This window comes from Sinocyclocheilus grahami, unplaced genomic scaffold (assembly GCF_001515645.1).
Source record: "Sinocyclocheilus grahami isolate Dianchi unplaced genomic scaffold, SAMN03320097.WGS_v1.1 scaffold190.1, whole genome shotgun sequence".
Classification (NCBI taxonomy): Eukaryota; Metazoa; Chordata; class Actinopteri; order Cypriniformes; family Cyprinidae; genus Sinocyclocheilus; species Sinocyclocheilus grahami.
This window is the reverse complement of record NW_015505369.1, coordinates 974436-993884: the sequence shown is the minus strand read 5'-3', so window position 1 is coordinate 993884 and position 19449 is coordinate 974436. Positions and strand designations below refer to the sequence as shown.

Genomic DNA, 19449 nt, shown 5'->3' with positions numbered 1-19449 from the left:
TTTAAGTAATAGGTCATGCTTATGTCATTCCAAACCTGCAGGCTGTGATTTTTCTGTGAAATACAAAAGTAGACTCCTTACTTGCCTTTTTCTGTACAATGACAATGTATTGTAGAAAATCTTTGGCGGGAGTTGAAAATCCGTGTTGCCCAGTGACAGCCCCAAAACATTACTGCTCTTGAGGAATGGGCCAAAATACCAGCAACTGTGTGTGAAAACCTTGTGAAGACTTACAGAAAATGTTTGACCTCTGTCATTGCCAACAAAGTGTATATAACAAAGTATTGAGATGAAATTTTGTTATTGACCAAATACTTATTTTCCACCATAATTTGCAAATAAATTCTTTAAAAATCCTACAATGTGATTTTCTGGATTTTTTTTTCTCATTTTGTCTCTCATAGTTGAGGTATACCTATGATGAAAATTACAGGCCTCTCTCATCTTTTTAAGTGGGAGAACTTGCACAATTGGTGGCTGACTAAATACTTTTTTTCCCCACTGTATATATATCATTAATAAATTAAAATGTAAAAAATGGAAATTAGTGTTAAAATTAGAAATAATGATTTTTTTTTATAAATAAATCAAAATAAAATATATGAAATAATTTAATAAAAAGAAAAAATAAAATAATTTAAGTATTAAATAAAAAAATATGTATTTGATTGATAAATTATTTTATTTCTATCGATTTTTCGCTCTCCTTTTTTGAATATCATTAATATTTTTCATTACAATAAAATAAAAAAAAAACAATATAGTGTGTGATGAAAACAAATATTGTAATAACAGTTATTTTATTGTAATATTATTTCACAACATTACTGTTTTTACTGTATTTTGAAAGAATAAATGCAGATTTTTCAAAAACATAAAAAAAATTCTTACGACCCCAAACTTAAACGGTAATGTAAAAAAAAAAAAAAGACAATTTGTTATGTTATTTTTGGAGAGAGTAATAATCATATTCCTAATAAAACTCTTAAGTTTACCTGGGGGTGAATATGGCATTGTGGAGGAAATTCTCAAAGGCTTTGCGGTAGTAGATGTCCTCCTCGATTCGCTTCAGATCCTCCTCTGTTTTAGGGCATGGACAACAGGGGATTTTGTCCCGGCCCCCTGTTTCAGGATTGGTGGGATTGGTGTCCTCGATTTCTGTCAAACCCGTGGCTGAAATCCTGACTGGGATCTTCAGTTCTGTCAAGAAACAACATAAACATGGTTAAATTTTTCCTGTAATGACCAAATCTGGTATTATTTCAATATGCTCAAAATGTAAATTCGGAAAGTGCACGCAAATTATATACAAGTATGAGTAATAGGAGGCTTTGAGAGCGGCGCTAATAATATTCAGACAGAGTTGAATGGCTTGAATATGCTGCACATTATTTTATTATGGCAAAGCTTTATGCATTCTGACATTGCATAATAAGAGTATTCAATATCCACTAGACACTGGATGCTTCAGATGTTTGCAATAATATGTTTAACCGTTTCATGGATAGAAGTCTGAACTGCTGTTGGGCAAATGGTGCTCAGTTTAAGGGTGTAATTTAGACCAGACCTTTGGAGCAGTAGTTGTGCTGGTAGAGCTCACGGTCCTCGCCCTGCTGCTTCCAGCGGAGCAGGTAGTAGGTGTTGTTTCCATTGTGGGACACAGGTGGAGACCACCGCACCACCAGCTTTGATGAAGCATTAGAGTACGCACGAATGTCTACAGGCATTGAGGGTGCTGGAGAAGAAGAAAAAAAGTTCTTCTTTTAGCAAAAACAAATGTTGACTTCAGAGTAAATCCCCTTGGAGAAACCTATGAAAAATCATCAAATCATCCCTTCTGGGGTTACTTGTCTAAATTTTAATCCACCCAACATGGAATAAATTGACACTGCTAAAAATCCTATTCTTAAAGGGGTCATATGATGCGATTCAATTTTTCCTTTCTCTTTGGAGTGTTACAAGCTCTTGGTGCATAAAGAAGATCTGTAAAGTTGCAAAGACTAAAGTCTCAAATTCTTTATAAAAGTTAAGAGTCAGCCACGCCTACCTAAAACGGCTCATTCTAACACGCCCCCACATGTCTACGTCACAATGTGGGAAGATTTGCATAACACCGCCCAAATGTTCATGCAAAGAAAGAAGGTGTAACTTTTATTCTCGCTGTAGTATTGTTGCTGCCGCTTTGTGAAAGCGAAACTACATTGTTTGGTCTTCCAAAAGAGGACACAACTAGAAATCAGTGGTTAAGTTGTATTTACAACACTGTTCCAGAACACTTCAACCCAAATATTCAGATGCGTGCAGCGCATTTTATGGAGGACCGTTTCCTGATCCTGGTAGAGTAGACCAGTGTTTCCCAACCGGGGTGCCGTCTGTTGAGAGCAGGGGTGCCGTGTAAAAAAATATTTTTTAAATATTTTTAAATTGCTAAAATGTTCAAAAAAGCATCTATTATATAATATCCATTTCTGATGTCGCCAATAATTAGAGATGCACCGAAATTTCGGCTGCCGAAAATGAGTTCACCGCTCAGGTTTCACTTTCACGTGGTGTGACGCTCTGCTTATTATCCCGCTATTAAAAAATATTAAAATATGTCATATAAATTGGTCTCTTCATTAGAAATTAGCCTACTGATGGCCACCATTGATGGACAAATTTTTTTAATAATATTACAAATATCTGTATGACATTATATTCTGCAGTTCTTCCCTGTTGTACCGAATATGAACTACTCCACTGGAGTAGACTACAATGCCGGCTGTTCTGACTCACAGACTGTAAGTACGTTTTTTATATTTAAAGAATTTGCCACTGACGATTCAAACGCGAGTTTTGAGCAGTGTAGAGTAGCGTTTGTAGTTTGTCATTTCTCCGATCTCAAATGCAGATATGGTTTTATGTTTACGCGGCGCGATGCAATACAACGTGTAAAAAGACAGTATAAGTCATTATAATCAGTAATTATGTCCCCACTGGATGCAACAAATGCCTCGTTTATAATGGGTTTTAATGGTTTTGTTTCGTCGCTCTGGCCGGACAGGGCATCACAGTATGGTAGGGGCGTAACATTTACGTCACACGCTTGAGGTATTCGGCCAATCACAACGCACTGGATAGCTGGCCAATCACAGCACACCTCGCTTTTCAGACTGATGAACTTTGTAAAAATTGACGCGTTTCAGAAAGGCGGGGCATAGAGGAGAAACAATAATGTACAGTATGTGGAAAATAATGTGTTTTTTGAACCTTAAACCACGAACACATTTCATTACACCAAATACACAAAATAATGTTCTTTTTAGCAGCATCATATGACCCCTTTAATCAGCAACTAAAATGATTGAAATGTTCTTAAAACATTGTTTACTTAAAAAGCAAAACGGCATAATATGTGTTAAAAAGAATAGGGACGTTTAGATTTTCTTTAATGTTATTTGACAAAAACAGCAATATTGTGAAATATTTAAATACATTTAAATAACAGTTTTTAATTGTAATATATTTTAAAATGTAATTAATTCCTGTGATCAAAACTGAATTTTCAGCATCATTCCTCCAGTCTTCAGTGTCACATGATCCTTCAGAAATCATTCTAATATGCTCATTTGCTGCTCAAGAAACATTTTTTTATAATTATCAGTGTTGAAAAACAGTTGTGCTGCTCAATATTTTGGTGGAAATTTGTGATACTTTTTTCTCAGGATCCTCTGATAAATAGAAAGTTCAAAAGAACAGCAGTTTTTATAGAAAATAATTTACTGTCACTTTTGATCAATTTGATATGCTTATTAAAAGTATTAATACTTTTTTTTATCTTATTGACCTGAAACTTTTAAACAGTAGTGCACATTTAAAAAAGTAAAAGTCTTTTATAGTATTAGTCCATTCACATATTTTTCACTTTTTTTTTTAAGTAAAAAAAAAAAAAAAAAAAAAAAAAAACACCGGGGCAAAAAACCTAAACAAAATAAAAAAAACAAAAATATATTTAGAGATCCGTGAAAAAAAAAAAAATTTTAAAAAATACAAAAAATTTGTTTGAAAACTTTTTTATAAAAAAAAAAAAAAAAAAAAAAGTAAACACACCGTGGCAAAAGACCTAGACAAAATAAACATATCCAAAATATATTTACTGATCCATTTTTACTTTTCAATCTCACTAAATTCAAATCCAGACTATATTTGCATCTTCAACATATTTTAATCAATCATATAAAAAATGTCAAATTAAATCGTGACAAAATGTCAAATAATGTCAAAAAACGTAATTTCAAATAATCGTAATCAAATCAAAACGTAAGAGAAAATATTTCCATCCTCAGTTTTAAAAAAAGGGAAATCAAAATAAGAGATGTGTGCCTTGGATTGGATTCTTTAAAGGGGTCATATGATGCGATTTCAAGTTTTCCTTTCTCTTTGGAGTGTTACAAGCTGATTGTGAATAGATAAGATCTCTGAAGTTGCAAAGACTAAAGTCTCAAAACCAAAGAGATATTCTTTATCAAAGTTAAGACTCTGCCACGCCCCCCTAAAACTGCTCGTTCTAACACGCCCCCACATATCTACCTCACTATGTGGAAATATTTGCATAATGCCGCCCAAATGTTCATGCAAAGAAAGAAGGCGTGGTTTCAGTAACCGCAGTTAGTGTTGAAGCAGCCATGTCAGGGAGACGCTGTGTGTTTCTAGGCAAAAGCAAAAGCACTTTATTTGACCTTCCAGAAGTAGATGCATTTAGGAATCTTTAAGATTACTTACAACAGAACAGCAATGCATTTTATAGACGACTGTTTCGTGAACCTAGGAGAGGAGGTAATTCAGAATCAGCTACTGTTTTGTTATTAGTTTAAGTATTTGCTATTGACTGTTCAAATGTGGAGTTTTGCGCATCGTGTGTGTGCGTGCGTGTGTGCGTGCGCGAGCGAGAGAGCGGTGTGAGCGTGCGTGCGAGAGAGAGAGAGAGAGAGAGCGAGACACATCACAGTGGAGTCAGCTGTCTTAACCGTGGCTTGTGTACTGTAAACACATATTCATCACTGTGTCTGTCACACGACTCTGTTCACCCTTTCGGGCTCTGTCTTTACATTTATTTTGGAAGATGAAGATCGCGATTATAGTAAGGGGCGTTACATTTCCGACGAGTGTTTGCGGTGTTCGGCCAATCATAATGCATTGGGTCAGCTGGCCAATCAGAGCAGACTGCGCTTGTCGGAAGGAGGGACTTTGTAGAAAACAAAGTGTTTGAGAGAGGCGGGGCATAGAGGACCTACAATAATGTACAGTATTTGAAAAATAATGTGTTTTTTGATCATTAAAGCATGTCAACATATTCGGTTACACCAAATACACCAAATAATGAGCTTTAAAAAAGCATCATATGACCCCTTTAATATCTTACACAACTTTGCTTTTCAGGTAATTCATCGTTTTTTTTTGTTGTTTTTTTTAAGGATGTTTTGGTATTTTAATGAACAACAGAATAAGTGTACAGACTAGGAAACATGCAATAAATGACTTCAATTAAACTCATGACTGACCTGAATCTAGTTCCTTACCTGATTGTTTAGTCCAAATGTACACCACTTCACTTTTTGCCCCGAGACGCTGTCTGTCCTTGTCCCTGTCCCTGTCCTCCACGACTAATGTTACAGCTTTAACAAAGATAGCATACTGAGTCCAGGGCTTCAGCATGGACAGTGTAACACCCGGGTTCTGGGTTTGGTCCTCCTGTAAGTCCACATCAACCATGCTCCAGCTGTCCGATCCGCAACCATCCTGACCATCAAACTCTGTCAGGTTCTGGAAAGGCCTATGAGAGAACATAAAGGCTATTTACAAAAGCAACATTTTAATGGTACTGAGAAAGGCTGCTCAAAAGACAGCTAATCTGAAGAAATTAGCAACAAGATTGAATGAAAAGCAACACTTACGCTTCTTTGTAGTATACAATAAAACTGACAAGGTCTCTGGAATTGGAGGGTCGAAAACCTTCCCACGTCAACTTAATTCTAGTACTACTCGTGGTATTCGATATGAACTTAAGGATTTTACTCCCACCTAAAAAAAAACATTTATAAATATAAAAATGAAACACATACAGTCTATACTCCTTTTTAATTGTATAAATTGAGAACAACAAATATTTACAGCTTGCACGGTCTCCATTGTTGCGGAAATCTCCTTCCAAAAACGTCTCCTTAATTCCTGTTTTCTCCCACATCTTGCGGATCTCGGACATGCAGAGTTTGGGATTCAAGCGGAAATACAGTTTTCCAGCATTTATGGTGAGATTGTGCTGGGACCAGTCCCACAAAAGCTGGAGATGCTGGTTATCCAAGGCAGCAAATGCATACATGCTGAAAAAATAAACAGATAAAACTAAATATACTTCACCAGCAGACTACCTACAGTTTGGGGAGAGACAAATGCATTTAAATGCAGGATTGAATCCACTAAACTAATGTTGTGTGTGTCTGAAACTTAATGATTGATATAGCAAATCACAGCGACACTTCTTATTCATCATCAAAATATTGGCGACTGGAGGCGTATAAGCATCTGACAGAGACGCCAAGTAGGGTTATTTTAGTTAACTAAAAGCAAAAAATCATTACTTGAAATAAAATAAACTTTAACTGAAATAATTTCTCATTTTCATTGTTTAACTTGAAGTATTAAATAACAAAAACAAATAAATAAAATAAAAAAAACTACATAGAAATAAAAAAAACTATTATAATAAAATGAAAAAAAGAAAAAAAGAAAAAAGAAAGTATAAGATATGAGAAAATAAGAATATAAGAAAATATAAAAATAAAATAGAATTTAAAATATTAAATAAATATTATATTAAATGACCTTTACAGACGTTCTTAATTCTTGCCCAGCTTTAAAATGTTTTAATATGCTTTGTGTAAGTTCAATCTCTTTTAATATATATGTACACACACACCCACACACACACACACACATATATAGAGAGAGAGAGAGAGAGAGCGAGATTGAATTAACACAAATAATTTTTCACAAAGAAGATTTTAGAGCTGATCATTAAAAACATTCTAAAATACTATCATCTGAAACCATATAAATTACTATTATTTATTATTACTATTATAGAACCTGAAAAAAAAATCAATTTTACTATTGAATTCTTCCTTTATTTTTTTAAGGATTAATTTTCATGACTTTTATGGGCCTAGAAATCACAACTTCCAAATTCCCTGATATTTTAAGGTTTTCCATCATCATGGGAACCCTGTCCTTTTAATCGGTATGCGTTCTCTGGACTGTCAATACATAGTCAATACACACACCTTCATCTCTGCATTAACAACTAGTATGGTTTTGTACACACAATGTAGATTTAAAAAAAAAATTGCAGTGAATTCAGATGTTCAGTGCAACTGTCACTTTCATAAATACCTGAACTCTGTGGTTGTGAAGCTGCTTTACTTGACATATACGCTGATGATTCACTAGCAGTGACGTAAATGATCATAAAAGATAAACAGCTTCAGTAAAAGCTGCGTTTGGAATGTAAGCACTTCACATGCATTAAGAGCAAGTGTTTCTCTTAACCCTACAGCACACTAAAAGCGTTAGTCTGACGCATGTCTTGTCACTTTACACACACACTTACATTTACTGGTTTAAAGATGCTGTCAAGTCAGCATAAAACAAATGCTCTATTTGTTGTATTTATCAGACAGGTATATTACAGCCCTGACGTTTGTTTGGTGATGCATGTTTAAGGCAATGTTAACGGAACGGATTTATAAATGTGGAATATGTGGATGGAGGGCTTGTTTGTTTATATTTGTCTCCGAAAGCATTCCCAGAGCTCAATTTTGTCTTTCGTAACAACATTGCACAGAGGCCTGTTTTGATCGATCTTGAATATGGGATAACAGTAAACAAACCGGGATTGAATTAAATTACACATTTCTTCTATGACACAGAGGACCCATTCTGTTTAAGGAAAATTTTGACGTTAATTCTGTATGTAATTTCACTGATTCACACACCCTTATAACCAACAACAGGCATGTGATCAACTAAGAAAAAAAAAAAGAAAAACCTGTTTTTCCCCCATTCAAAAAGACAATAATAATAATAATAATAATACATTTGTAAAAATAAATAAATAAATAAATAAATGTATTGAGGGGCTCTAAATAAAATGTTTTAAAATTAAAAATAATTATACAACAACATTATTGATATACAATAATAATAATAATAATAATAATAATAATAATAACTAAAGTGTATTGATGAATAAAATGAATTAAGTTACAAAGTAAAAAAACTATATTTTGTTTTTGTTATTATATAGTAATAATATATAACAACATAATAATCATAATAATAATAACTAAAGTGCATTGATGAACTAAATAAAATTATTTAAGTTTAAAAATATATAAAACAATTTTTGTTATTTGTTACATTATATAACAACATTATTATAAATAATAATAATATCTAACAATATTGTTATTTTTACATGAAAATATAACAATAACATTATTATAAAAATAGAATGATAATAATATTTGATAAATTAGATAAATTAATATTTGTTGTTATATTCATATGATATAAAATATATAACAATATATTATTATTATTATTATTATTATTATAACAGTTATTACAACAAATATTATTATTTACAAATTAGTAAAGAAATATATAAAGCATACTTTTTTAGATATATATGCAATTTACATGGGTCATATGTCTCAGGTCAGAACATATGGAAATCTAACATGGAAAATTCACATTCTTGAACGAATAACTACTACTTTCACTGTTAAATGTCAAACATTCAGTAACAAACAGTTAAACATATTACTGAAAATCAACTCATAATACCAATTTCATGGTTCAAATTCTCAACGTTCTGAAATGATGATGTGTGGCTGCACTGGGTAGCCCCGCCCACCTTAAAATCTCATTGGTCCACGATCCTACCCTCATAACTATTCATTAAGCATCATATATCATCTGATTGGCTGTGATTTTGAGCAGTTTTGTGTTAAACGTGGACAGACAAACTGTTAGGACATGGTGCAAAGTGTCAAATTCAAATCTTACTCATCCCATAGTTCCTCTCCTTGGATGTGTCTCAGGCTCTTGAGGAAGGAGAGAGAGCTCAGGGCATGTGATGAACGTATCTTAATGTATCCCGTCACTGTCTTGATGAGTCCCAGGAAGTTCTCCAACTCTGAGGCTATGTTAGCTAGAGAGATGGAGGGAAAGAGAGCGCGTCAGTGAGCAGGTGTGAAGCAATCGCTCCAGTGCTGATTGAGGAGCTGCTGTGCCGCAGGTACTCACTGCCGCGGCGGATGTTGATATGCAGGTTGCCTTTGATAACGGTGCAGCCCTTGAGGGACTGAGCCGCGTCCACCGAGTCAATGACCTTTTCATCACAGATCTTGTCACACAGGCCGTCACAGGCAGTGCAGAACATGCTGCTAGACACACAGGGATAAAAGGAAGATCAGGATGCGACACCACAAAAACCAACACGGATGAACCAATTATCTCACTTTCACCTTATCATGTGACCTTCAGCTCGGTGAAAGCTAGAGTCTGAGTGCAACTTTTTATTTTTTTTGCTCTTTCCGACAAAGGAACATGATTGGTTTGTTCTGAGTTAATCAGAAGTGTGATTTTTGAGTTTAACTAGGTAACAGTTTTCGTAGGGCTTGTCTGATGCTTTGCAGTATAGGATCTGAACACTTTTGTCAGAATTCTCTGCACTGTGGGGGAAAACTGCTGAACTTAAAACTAGAGTACTACAGTCTTATAAGTATTGTTAAATTAGTAAAGGCCATTATCATTAAATACATGGGTTTACTTGTGAAGTATTCAGAGAGCTGTGAAATAGACTAATAATATATTTGAACTCAAGGGCTAGAGGATGTGAAGAACTTTGTAAATGACGGTGAGTCTAAATCTGCAGTATTTTCACAAGAAATTCTGTGGATGAAGATGCCAAAAAGTCTATTTGTCAGATAACACACAACTTTAAAATACGGGGTGAAACCAATGAAAATAAATAATGAAATGCTGTAAAATATAACTGAATTTCAAACAAAGCAAAATAAAACAACAGCACTATTACTGAAAAAAAAATGGATATATATATATATATATATATATATACACACACATACATTTATAAACATAAGAAACACTATACTATTGGATTTACAAATACATTTATAAACTATCCTAAGTTTAGGATAGTTAAGATTTTATTTTATTTTTTGGAAGAAGCCACTTGTGTTCACCAAGGCTGCATTTATTTGCTAAAAAAACAGTAATATTGTCAAATAGTATTACAATGTAAAATAACTGTTTCCTATTTCAATATATTTTTAAATGTAATTTATTCCTGTGATGCAAAGCTGAATTCTCAGCATCATTACTCCAGTCTTCAGTCTTCAGTCACATGAACATGATTTCCTTCAGAAATCACTCTAATATGCTGATTTGCTACTCAAGAAATATTTCTTGTAATTATTAGTCTTGAAAACAGTTGTATAATATTTTTTTATGGAAACTGTGATGGGATTTTTGATGGATATAAATCAATATACTTACTGACTTATTTGCTAACTAAAATAATTTTTTGAAGAAACAAAGATCATTTTTAAAACTCAATGCAGGATATCCAGGATACTCCAATAGAACACTCAACTTCAAACAGATGTTGCATAATTAAACAAACTAAAATACATAAAATACAAATAATAAATCTGAAAAAAAAGAATTATATATATATATATATACAGTGGGGAAAAAAAGTATTTAGTCAGCCACCAATTGTGCAAGTTCTCCCACTTAAAAAGATGAGAGAGGCCTGTAATTTTCATCATAGGTATACCTCAACTATGAGAGACAAAATGAGAAAAAGAAATCCAGAAAATCACATTGTAGGATTTTTAAAGAATTTATTTGCAAATTATGGTGGAAAATAAGTATTTGGTCAATAAATATATATATATATATATATATATATATATATATATATATATATATATATATATAAACAGAAATAAAAACACAAATGTACTTTTTAATATATATTTTTAGAATTTTTTTTTTTATTCACAAATGATCACCAAGCCCTGGTTTCACAGACAGGGCTTTGATTAAACCAGGATTAAGCCATAGTTCAATTTGGACATTTAAGTAGGCTACTTTTTATAAACGTGCCTTAGAAATAAACACACTAAACATCTTGAGACAAAACAATGGCATTGACATATTTTAAGATCAATCAGTTTAAGTTTCTTTCAGTTAAAACAGCCCAGACATGCATTTCAGTCTGGGACTAGGCTTAAGCCTTGTCTGTGAAAACCGGGGGTAAAATTATTACCATTCATCAAACGCACACTTTCAAAAAATAATAAGTTGAATTGTTTGTACCTCTGGTTCTCATCACGTGTGAATCCGGGTGGGCAGTCAGACATACACTCTCCTCCGTGGATCACGAAGCGGTCGTAATCAGGCAGGTGGACTTTGGAGCAGAGGTCCTTGGTGATGCAGCGCCAGCCCTCAAACTTGTACGTGTCGGATGGACAGTCCTCCACGCAGCGGCCCTCGTGATAGTAGTGCTGGCAGGCGGCGCAGGCCCTATCGTTGTCAGGCACAGTGCAGCTGCCCAGGCACTGGGGGTGGCAGCACTCGCCCGAGTCCGTGCACGCCCGCTGTCCGCACCACTTCGGACAAACTGGAGGGAAAACACAGGAGGGGGATGCTGATGTGAAACAGGTTCTGGGTTTGTTTCAAGAAAACTACGCTAAATTAAAAACTCTTTCAGTGTATTTGAGCAGAAAAATTGTTTATGAAAACATCCTCAGGCTAAAGAGTCTCACCATTAGAGATGAAACTGTTCATGGTTACTTGTAATATCAGATGGATTTACTTTTGTTGGCATTATTGCTTATTAGTGATTTTCACAAAGAAATTTCTGAATATCTGACCACAAAAAATAATACGAAATAAAAAAGTAAGAATTTAAATTTTGCCTAAAAATACCTGTTTTCTTTCTTTCTTTTTCTTTTAGGATTATTGTAAAGCAAAAGCAAAAAAACAAAAAAAAAAAACAAGGATTTTACAATCATTTTTATGACTGTAAAGCAATGATGGTAACTTAAAACAAAAATTAGGAATACATTTAAAATTCAAATTAATCATAATGTATAACAAATACTATCACGATTGAAAAAAATACAATAAACGATTATGTAATATACAATTTTAAATATTAAATATGAAATGTATTTGATTATATATTATTTTATTACACCATTTGTAACATTTAACATTTGTAACATTTAAAATAGAATATTATGAAGAAGACAGGACAGCATTAATCATACTGTACAACAAACACTACCACAATGTAAAAAATACAATAAACAATTATATAATATACCATTTTAAATAATATGAATGATATAAATATGAATAGTAATATTTAAAATGTTATATTTTGGGGGGGGGAAATACACAGACAAAATACACACACACACACACACACACACACACACATGTGTATATGTATATATATATATATATATATATATATATACTGTATATATATATATATATATATATTGTTATGTGCTTGATATTTTTGGGGATGTTTCGTAACATTTAAGTGGAAACAGTCACTAAAGAAAATAACTTACAAGATAAATTATGGGAAAAGGGAGAAAACTGAGTGACGCCAAAACAAATAAATAATCACAAGCAAAACAACCCCGATAACTGAACCCCAACCCAACTAATCTAACTATCAAACAGAAAATGTAGAAATAAAACCGCAAACTTCAGCGTATCTGACGCCCAACATAAACTACCCTAATTAATAACAAAAGTACATAGGTGGCTGTCACTCCCTACCTAGAATTAACAAGAAAATAACTACATTTAAATACAAAAACGTACCTACCTCCTTTTCCCGAAATTATTCTAACAGGACTCACGTGACAAAAACCACATTGGTCTAGGTAAACTGATCTCAGCACTAATCATTCAGCAACAGATGTTTCCAAGTTCTAGCGAACAATGACACAGGTTTAGTAAACCTAACCACAGGACTAGAAAGCCTCAACAAACTAACGAATAAATACGTCAACTGAACAATTCAAAAGAACTAATAAACACAATACACACAACTCAAAGAGTCAGAGAATAATGAGCGCGGCTGACAAAAATGGACAGTCGCCCGCTGGCTGGAAAGCAGGCGGCTGACAACAGCACATGAAGGCACTGATATAAAACATTGATTTTTCTTTCAACATTGCAGTTAATTGTGTAACTTTTTTGTTTTTCTATTTTGTGACTGTAATAAAAAAAGAGAACTGTGTAAGGGGAAAAAAATTAAATAAAATGATACACAGGTGATGAGTAAAATTAGACCTATCTGCTTTCATACGGTTTTCAGATCCTCCTTGCAAGACGCATTTTTAACTAGTTTACAACAATCAGGAAGTCAAATGCAGGCTCAGATAAAGTTAGTTAATTTCCTGACCTGACTGTGAGGTTAAAAGCCTGGCTTAAGCCCAAGAGGTTTGCAGCTCTGGGTCAGGGTCATGTGATAACATGTCCTCGCCCCGTTACTGTCTATTTCCTCTCGACCTCTGTAGTGTCTTTCAAGCTTGACTGATAAACGTTAATGCAAACAGCCCCAAGGATACAATGCTGTACAGTTCACAAAGGCAGTGATGTACAGGCACATACTTCACCACAGTCAAATAATTCCTTCATGTACAGTATACACTTCCTTCTGCCAAAAAACTACTTAAACTATTAAAACCTATGACCTAATCCCCATTAAACGCACTGGGCTGTTGAGAAAGATTAGATAAGATTACTATACTATTCAGGCAGAAAGTCTCATAAAATATTTTTTTTTAAGTGGCATACAGAGTTTTCCGTTCTGCCACAAACTATATATAACAAAACTTAATACCAGTAAATCAGTAATGTAAAAAAAAAACATTTTATATGCAATAGACTTAATTGTTCATTTTGAGAAATATTATGATAAGTGTTTCACATGGAAATCACACCATGTATGTAGTAAACAAGTAAATTATTCAGTATTATTTCTTCCAAATAAATGAAATAAAATACAATCCAACAACATATATCTTAAAGAGGTCCTATTATGCTTTTTCACTTTTTTAATTTTAGTCAGTGTGTAGTGTGTATGTTTGGGCATTAAAAAGATCTAGAAAGTTACAAATCTCAAAGTCCACTCCAAAGGGAGATATTTCGTTTTTTAAAAATCCCTTTTCAAGAACTACAACGAACGGCTCGTTTGGACTACAGCATTTGTTTTCCGGGCTTTGTGATATCACAAAGCGGGTCATTGGAATATCATTACAAATAATTCCCATCTACAGAAATTCGAATGGTTGGGGGGTGGGGAGGGGCGAGGTTGTGGTTAGAACGCTTGGTTGAGTGAGTGCATGAGACGAGACGACGACGAAGAAGTGCTGCTGCAGAGTTAGTGCATCAGAGAAAACCAAGAAGAAGAGCAGCTGTGCTGTAGCGTCAAATTTTCGGCATGTCTAGAACAATTCTTACAAGTATAACACGACGTAGCTGGGCGCCGCAGACAGACGCCGCCGGTGTGCCTACACTCATAGAAAATAATGTTTTTGAATTTTAAAGACGTGGCGCGACCGCTGTTTTTTTCACCTCCGTGTCCAAACGTCTTTGTTTGGGCTTCCGAAAGCGGATGATGTAAGGAAACAGTGGTTGCAATTTATTTTTTAACTCTGTTCCTGAGCATTATAACCCCAATTTGCTATTGTGTGCTGCGCATTTTACTGAGGACAGCTTCCACAACATGAGGGAGTACAGTGCCTGCCGGATTCGCCCAAAAAGCTTTTGTTGAAAGACGGAGCAAGGGGCGTTGCAGTACTGAAACACCGTCTAAGCTGTTCGCCAATCACAACGCACTGGGACAGCTAACCAATCACAACACATTTTGTTTTTCGGAAGGCGGACCTTCATTAAAGCCGGAACTAATCGAGCCATTTGTGGCAGGCTGGGGAGAAAGGTATTTTAATAATGTAAATTATGAGAAAAATAATGCGTTTTTCGAACCACCAAGCATGAGAGCATGTTCTAGTGCACCCCCAAAACAAAATCAAGACTTTGTAAAAGAGCAAAATAGGACCCCTTTAACAAATGCCCTTGAAAACTACGTGGGAAATACTGCAACCCTATCAAAAAAATAATAATTAAAAAAACAATTTTATTAATTAAAATAAAAAAAGCCCGTGAAAAATAATTGGAGTGAAATATTGCTAACCTTCCAAATAAATGTTAATAAATAGACAAACCAACAAACAAAAGGGGAAAAATCCAACATAAATGTTAATAAATGCCACTGAAAATAATTGAGTGAATTATTGCCCCTCTTCCAAATAAAACAAATCTAATAATAATAAATCGAAAATAAATAAACTTAAATATATAATAAGAAAAAATATCCAACATATAAGTTAATAAATGCCCCTCAAAAATAAATAAATTGACCAAAAAAAAAATAATATATATTATTTTGGGGGGAAATATTGCCACCCTTACACACAAACTAAATCCAATGTGTTGTTTATTAAATACCACTGAAAAATAATTTAATGGTGCAACTACTGCCACTGAATGAAAAAAGTGCTTTTGCAATCTTGCAGACACGCAGACATAAAAAAAACATTGAGTTTTCCTGTGGTCAGCTCTTTCCCCCCTCATTCTCATATGGCATATAGGCTACAGTGCATGTGTTAAGTGTGAAATCCAGCCCCACTATACAAACAAATCCAGTCCGCGTCTTCCATTCGACCGAGACTACGCATAATTCGACCAGAGTCCTCCGCTATCATTCTAAATAAGAGCGCATTGTAACAGGGGAGAGGAAAAACTGATTCAGGTCAGAGCACCAGCAAGGAAAACACCAGCTTTAGCACAAGAATGGCCTACATTTAGAACAGAGAAACTCAGCTGCCCGATCTTTCCTTGCGCGCTCATACTACAGCCTGGAAGACAGGAAACTCGCTTTCCAAATGGCCATGGGTAGACGTCTCACATTTCTCAAAAAGCCACGGAAAGACTATTTATTTTCATTTTTTAAATGTTGGCCTTTCACCAGCGGCAAAGGTCTGATGGGTTTTTAGGGAGGGTCTTCGGATAACCTTTCAGCGGGGTCGAGCAAGGCCAAGGGGAGAAGAAAAGCTGGATGCAAAAACACACTCAAGCTGTAGTTTACATGCAACAGTCATCCTGGAGGACGCTTGTAAAAAAAAAAAAAAACATCTGATAAGAGTTAAATGATAACGCTTTTGTGGAAACGCACGTAAAAAACCTAGTCTGCGGTTTAATGTGTATCTGAGAGAGTTGTTCTTGATCACAAGCAGCGTTCAAAGAGCAAATTCTTGACAAGAGAGTCAGCCGTTCAGTTTTAAACAACCATATTTAAGTTAAAGGGACAGTTCACCCAAAAATGAAAATCCTGTCATTATCTACTCACCCTCATGTTGTTCCAAACCTGCATGAGTTTCTTTCTTCTGTTTAAGACAAAAGAAGATATTCTGAAGAATGTTGGTAATCAAACAGTTGATGGTAGCCATTGACTTCCACAGTATTGTAAAAACACTATGGAAGTCAATGGCTGCCGTCAATTTGAGGGAGAGTAAATGATTACAGAATTGTAATTATTGGGTGAACTACTCCTTTAAAACATTAAAAACATGCAGAAAACTGAGGTCTGAATCCATCCGTTTTCCTTACAGTTACCGCAAAGAACCATTTTAGCTATCATCAGGTCATAATGAAGACAACCCAGCTCATTCTGGCTGACTGAGGTATCCCATCTTCAGCTAAGGACACTAACGGTGGAGTATTCACAAGGCCACCATGCTGGAATCTCAAGTTAGTCTAAACACGGAAAAAAACAAACCAGAACCAGACACCCTTGACTGAGCGCCTTTGTCGGGGAAGTCTACTATGCATCCTTTAACAACACGTTCAGGCTCTGAAATACTTTCTAAAATAGGATAGTTTGTCCTTTAACTTGGATGTGCATTAATATTAAAAGATAATTTACACTTTATTTTATATAGCGCATGTTGTTTTCTCAAGGGCACAATGTGATAATTCATGGATCGGCTCTTTTTGATACTTGAGCCTACAGCTTTTCAGTTGCTAACCTAGTTCTTTACCAGTTTCTAGTTCTAGTTCTTTACACTATTGTACATAAAGACGGTGTGAAATGGTTTGCCTAAACCTTTTTTTTCCCCTGTACTGATATTAATCCCAATCATAACAGAAAAAAGGCAGAATATAAAAGGGCTCCCATCTTGTTATCCTCTCTCTTCTATTTACTTAAATATACATTAATGTTCAAAAGTCTGGGGTCGGTATAATTTTTTACTGTTGTTATAAGACGACTCTTATGCTCTCCAAGGTTGTATTTATTTGATCAAAAATACAGTAAAAGCCGTAATATTAGGGCTGCACGATTATGACAAAAATCATAATTGTTGATTATTCCCTTGAAATTGTAATTGCGATTATTAATTACGATTATCACAATTTACATTGAATGATGTTTATACCATTGTTAGATGCAACTGCATGCCGTATTTTTATATGAAAATAAACTGAAAAAACTTAGTGCTTTTCTATAGTATTAAGCCTCAAATGTCAACTATACATCGGATTGGTTTCTTCTTTAAATTATAAAAAAAATTTAATATGAATGGTATTATAATGTTATACTAAGACTAAAATTTAAATAATAAGAATAACATAAGTGGACTTTGAACGATTAATTGCTGCTTTGAACGATTACGTAATTGTGGCATCTGTAATATTGTGAAATATTATAACAATTTAAAATAACTGTTTTCTATTTGATTATATTTTAAAATGTAATTTATTCCTGTGATGCAAAGCTGAATTTTCAGCATTACTACTCCAGTCTCACATGATTCTTCAGAAATCATTGAAAACAGTTGTGCTGCTTCATATTTCTGTGGAAACCACAACACATTTTTTTTCAGGATTCTTTGATGAATAGAAAGTACAAAAGAACAGCATTTATTCGAAGCAGAAATCTTTACTGTAATAAATGTCTTTACCGTATCAATTTAATGCATCCTTGCTGAATGAAAGTATTAACTTCTTTCCAAAAAAAAAAATAAATCTTACCGAGCCCTCTTTTATGTTTCAAAACCATACAAGAGTGTTGAGGCATGGATGCAATGAAGATACTTTTGAATAAAATAAATGTTTACATTTTACTTCGTTTGCATCCATATTAGTTTAAAGCATTAAAAATCGTGCAGCATAGATTCAGCACAGCCCTCATTTACTACAGGTGAACGACAATGAGCACCTGGTTAAGGAAATCTTGGGCGTTCTTTCTCCATCTGGGAGCTGATTTAAAAAACAACAACAACAGATTATTGTCTGTTCTCATACACATTAACAGATCCAATATGAACACCTGGACCGTCAGGAAACAAGCTCGGAAACCACCTCATACTTTAGCACTCCCTATTTATCATTATTAATAGCTGAAGAAAAAATTTAAGAGATTAGAAATATTTTATGTTAGGTCTGAAAATGAAATAGCAGAAAAAAGAAAATCTTTAAAATAATAACAATCCAAATTCCAAAGACTTCCAAAAACTAACTGGGATTTCAGCGTGGTTTTTGATATACTTGGCTTAAACTGAATCTCAGAAGCGTGTTCATTCACATAGTTTCTGTGCATCGAGCTGCAGGGACGTTTAGCGAGCAGGAGTGATTCCTAACATGCTGGTCAACAAAGTTGATTTGCAGTTGTGGAAATAGCCAGCTGTGCAGTTTTCCATGTCAACAACACATGGTGTTTTGTATATATTCACAGGAAACCTGGAAAAAATGACTAAACGGATCTCAATTCATAGTTTTTTGTTGTATTTGCCCAAAAAAATTGCTGTATTTGCTAAAATATCAAATTAAATTAAATACAGAATAAAATACAATACAAAAGCAGCCAGTGTTGGTAGCATTCCTCATTAATGTACATATGCAATGAATATAATGTTAAACATTCAGTATTAGCGCCTGTATATCTGATATGAGCGAGCTGATTAACAAAGCACGCTGAGTGGATTGAGTGCGCGGTGGCGCAGATGCGCAAGCTTGTCGAGTGAATATACCTTTCTCACAGACATCGCTGGAAAGTTTGTAGTTCGGTCGGATATGTCAAAAACAAGTAAGTAAAACAATGCATGAGTTACTTAACGGTAGAGAGAGAGAGAGAGCGAGAGAGAGCGCGCACACTTCTGTTGTGTGATCTTTGATGTTCACTCACTTAGCACACGCATCATTTGGATTAAAACTAAATCGTAAAAATAA

General features: G+C 34.4%; 1 protein-coding gene across 1 annotated transcript in view; it reads right to left on the bottom strand.

Moving 5' to 3' along the window:
• igf1rb (insulin-like growth factor 1b receptor) overlaps window positions 1-19449 on the bottom strand; it is a 114785-nt gene that overhangs the window by 19200 nt on the left and 76136 nt on the right. The window contains exons 3-10 of the mRNA XM_016284904.1: window positions 11449-11752; window positions 9346-9485; window positions 9106-9250; window positions 6151-6359; window positions 5934-6060; window positions 5559-5812; window positions 1568-1735; window positions 996-1200 (exon numbers count right to left, since the gene is read on the bottom strand). Coding sequence (XP_016140390.1) covers window positions 996-1200; window positions 1568-1735; window positions 5559-5812; window positions 5934-6060; window positions 6151-6359; window positions 9106-9250; window positions 9346-9485; window positions 11449-11752 — 1552 coding nt within the window. The remainder of the gene's footprint in view (window positions 1-995; window positions 1201-1567; window positions 1736-5558; window positions 5813-5933; window positions 6061-6150; window positions 6360-9105; window positions 9251-9345; window positions 9486-11448; window positions 11753-19449) is intronic.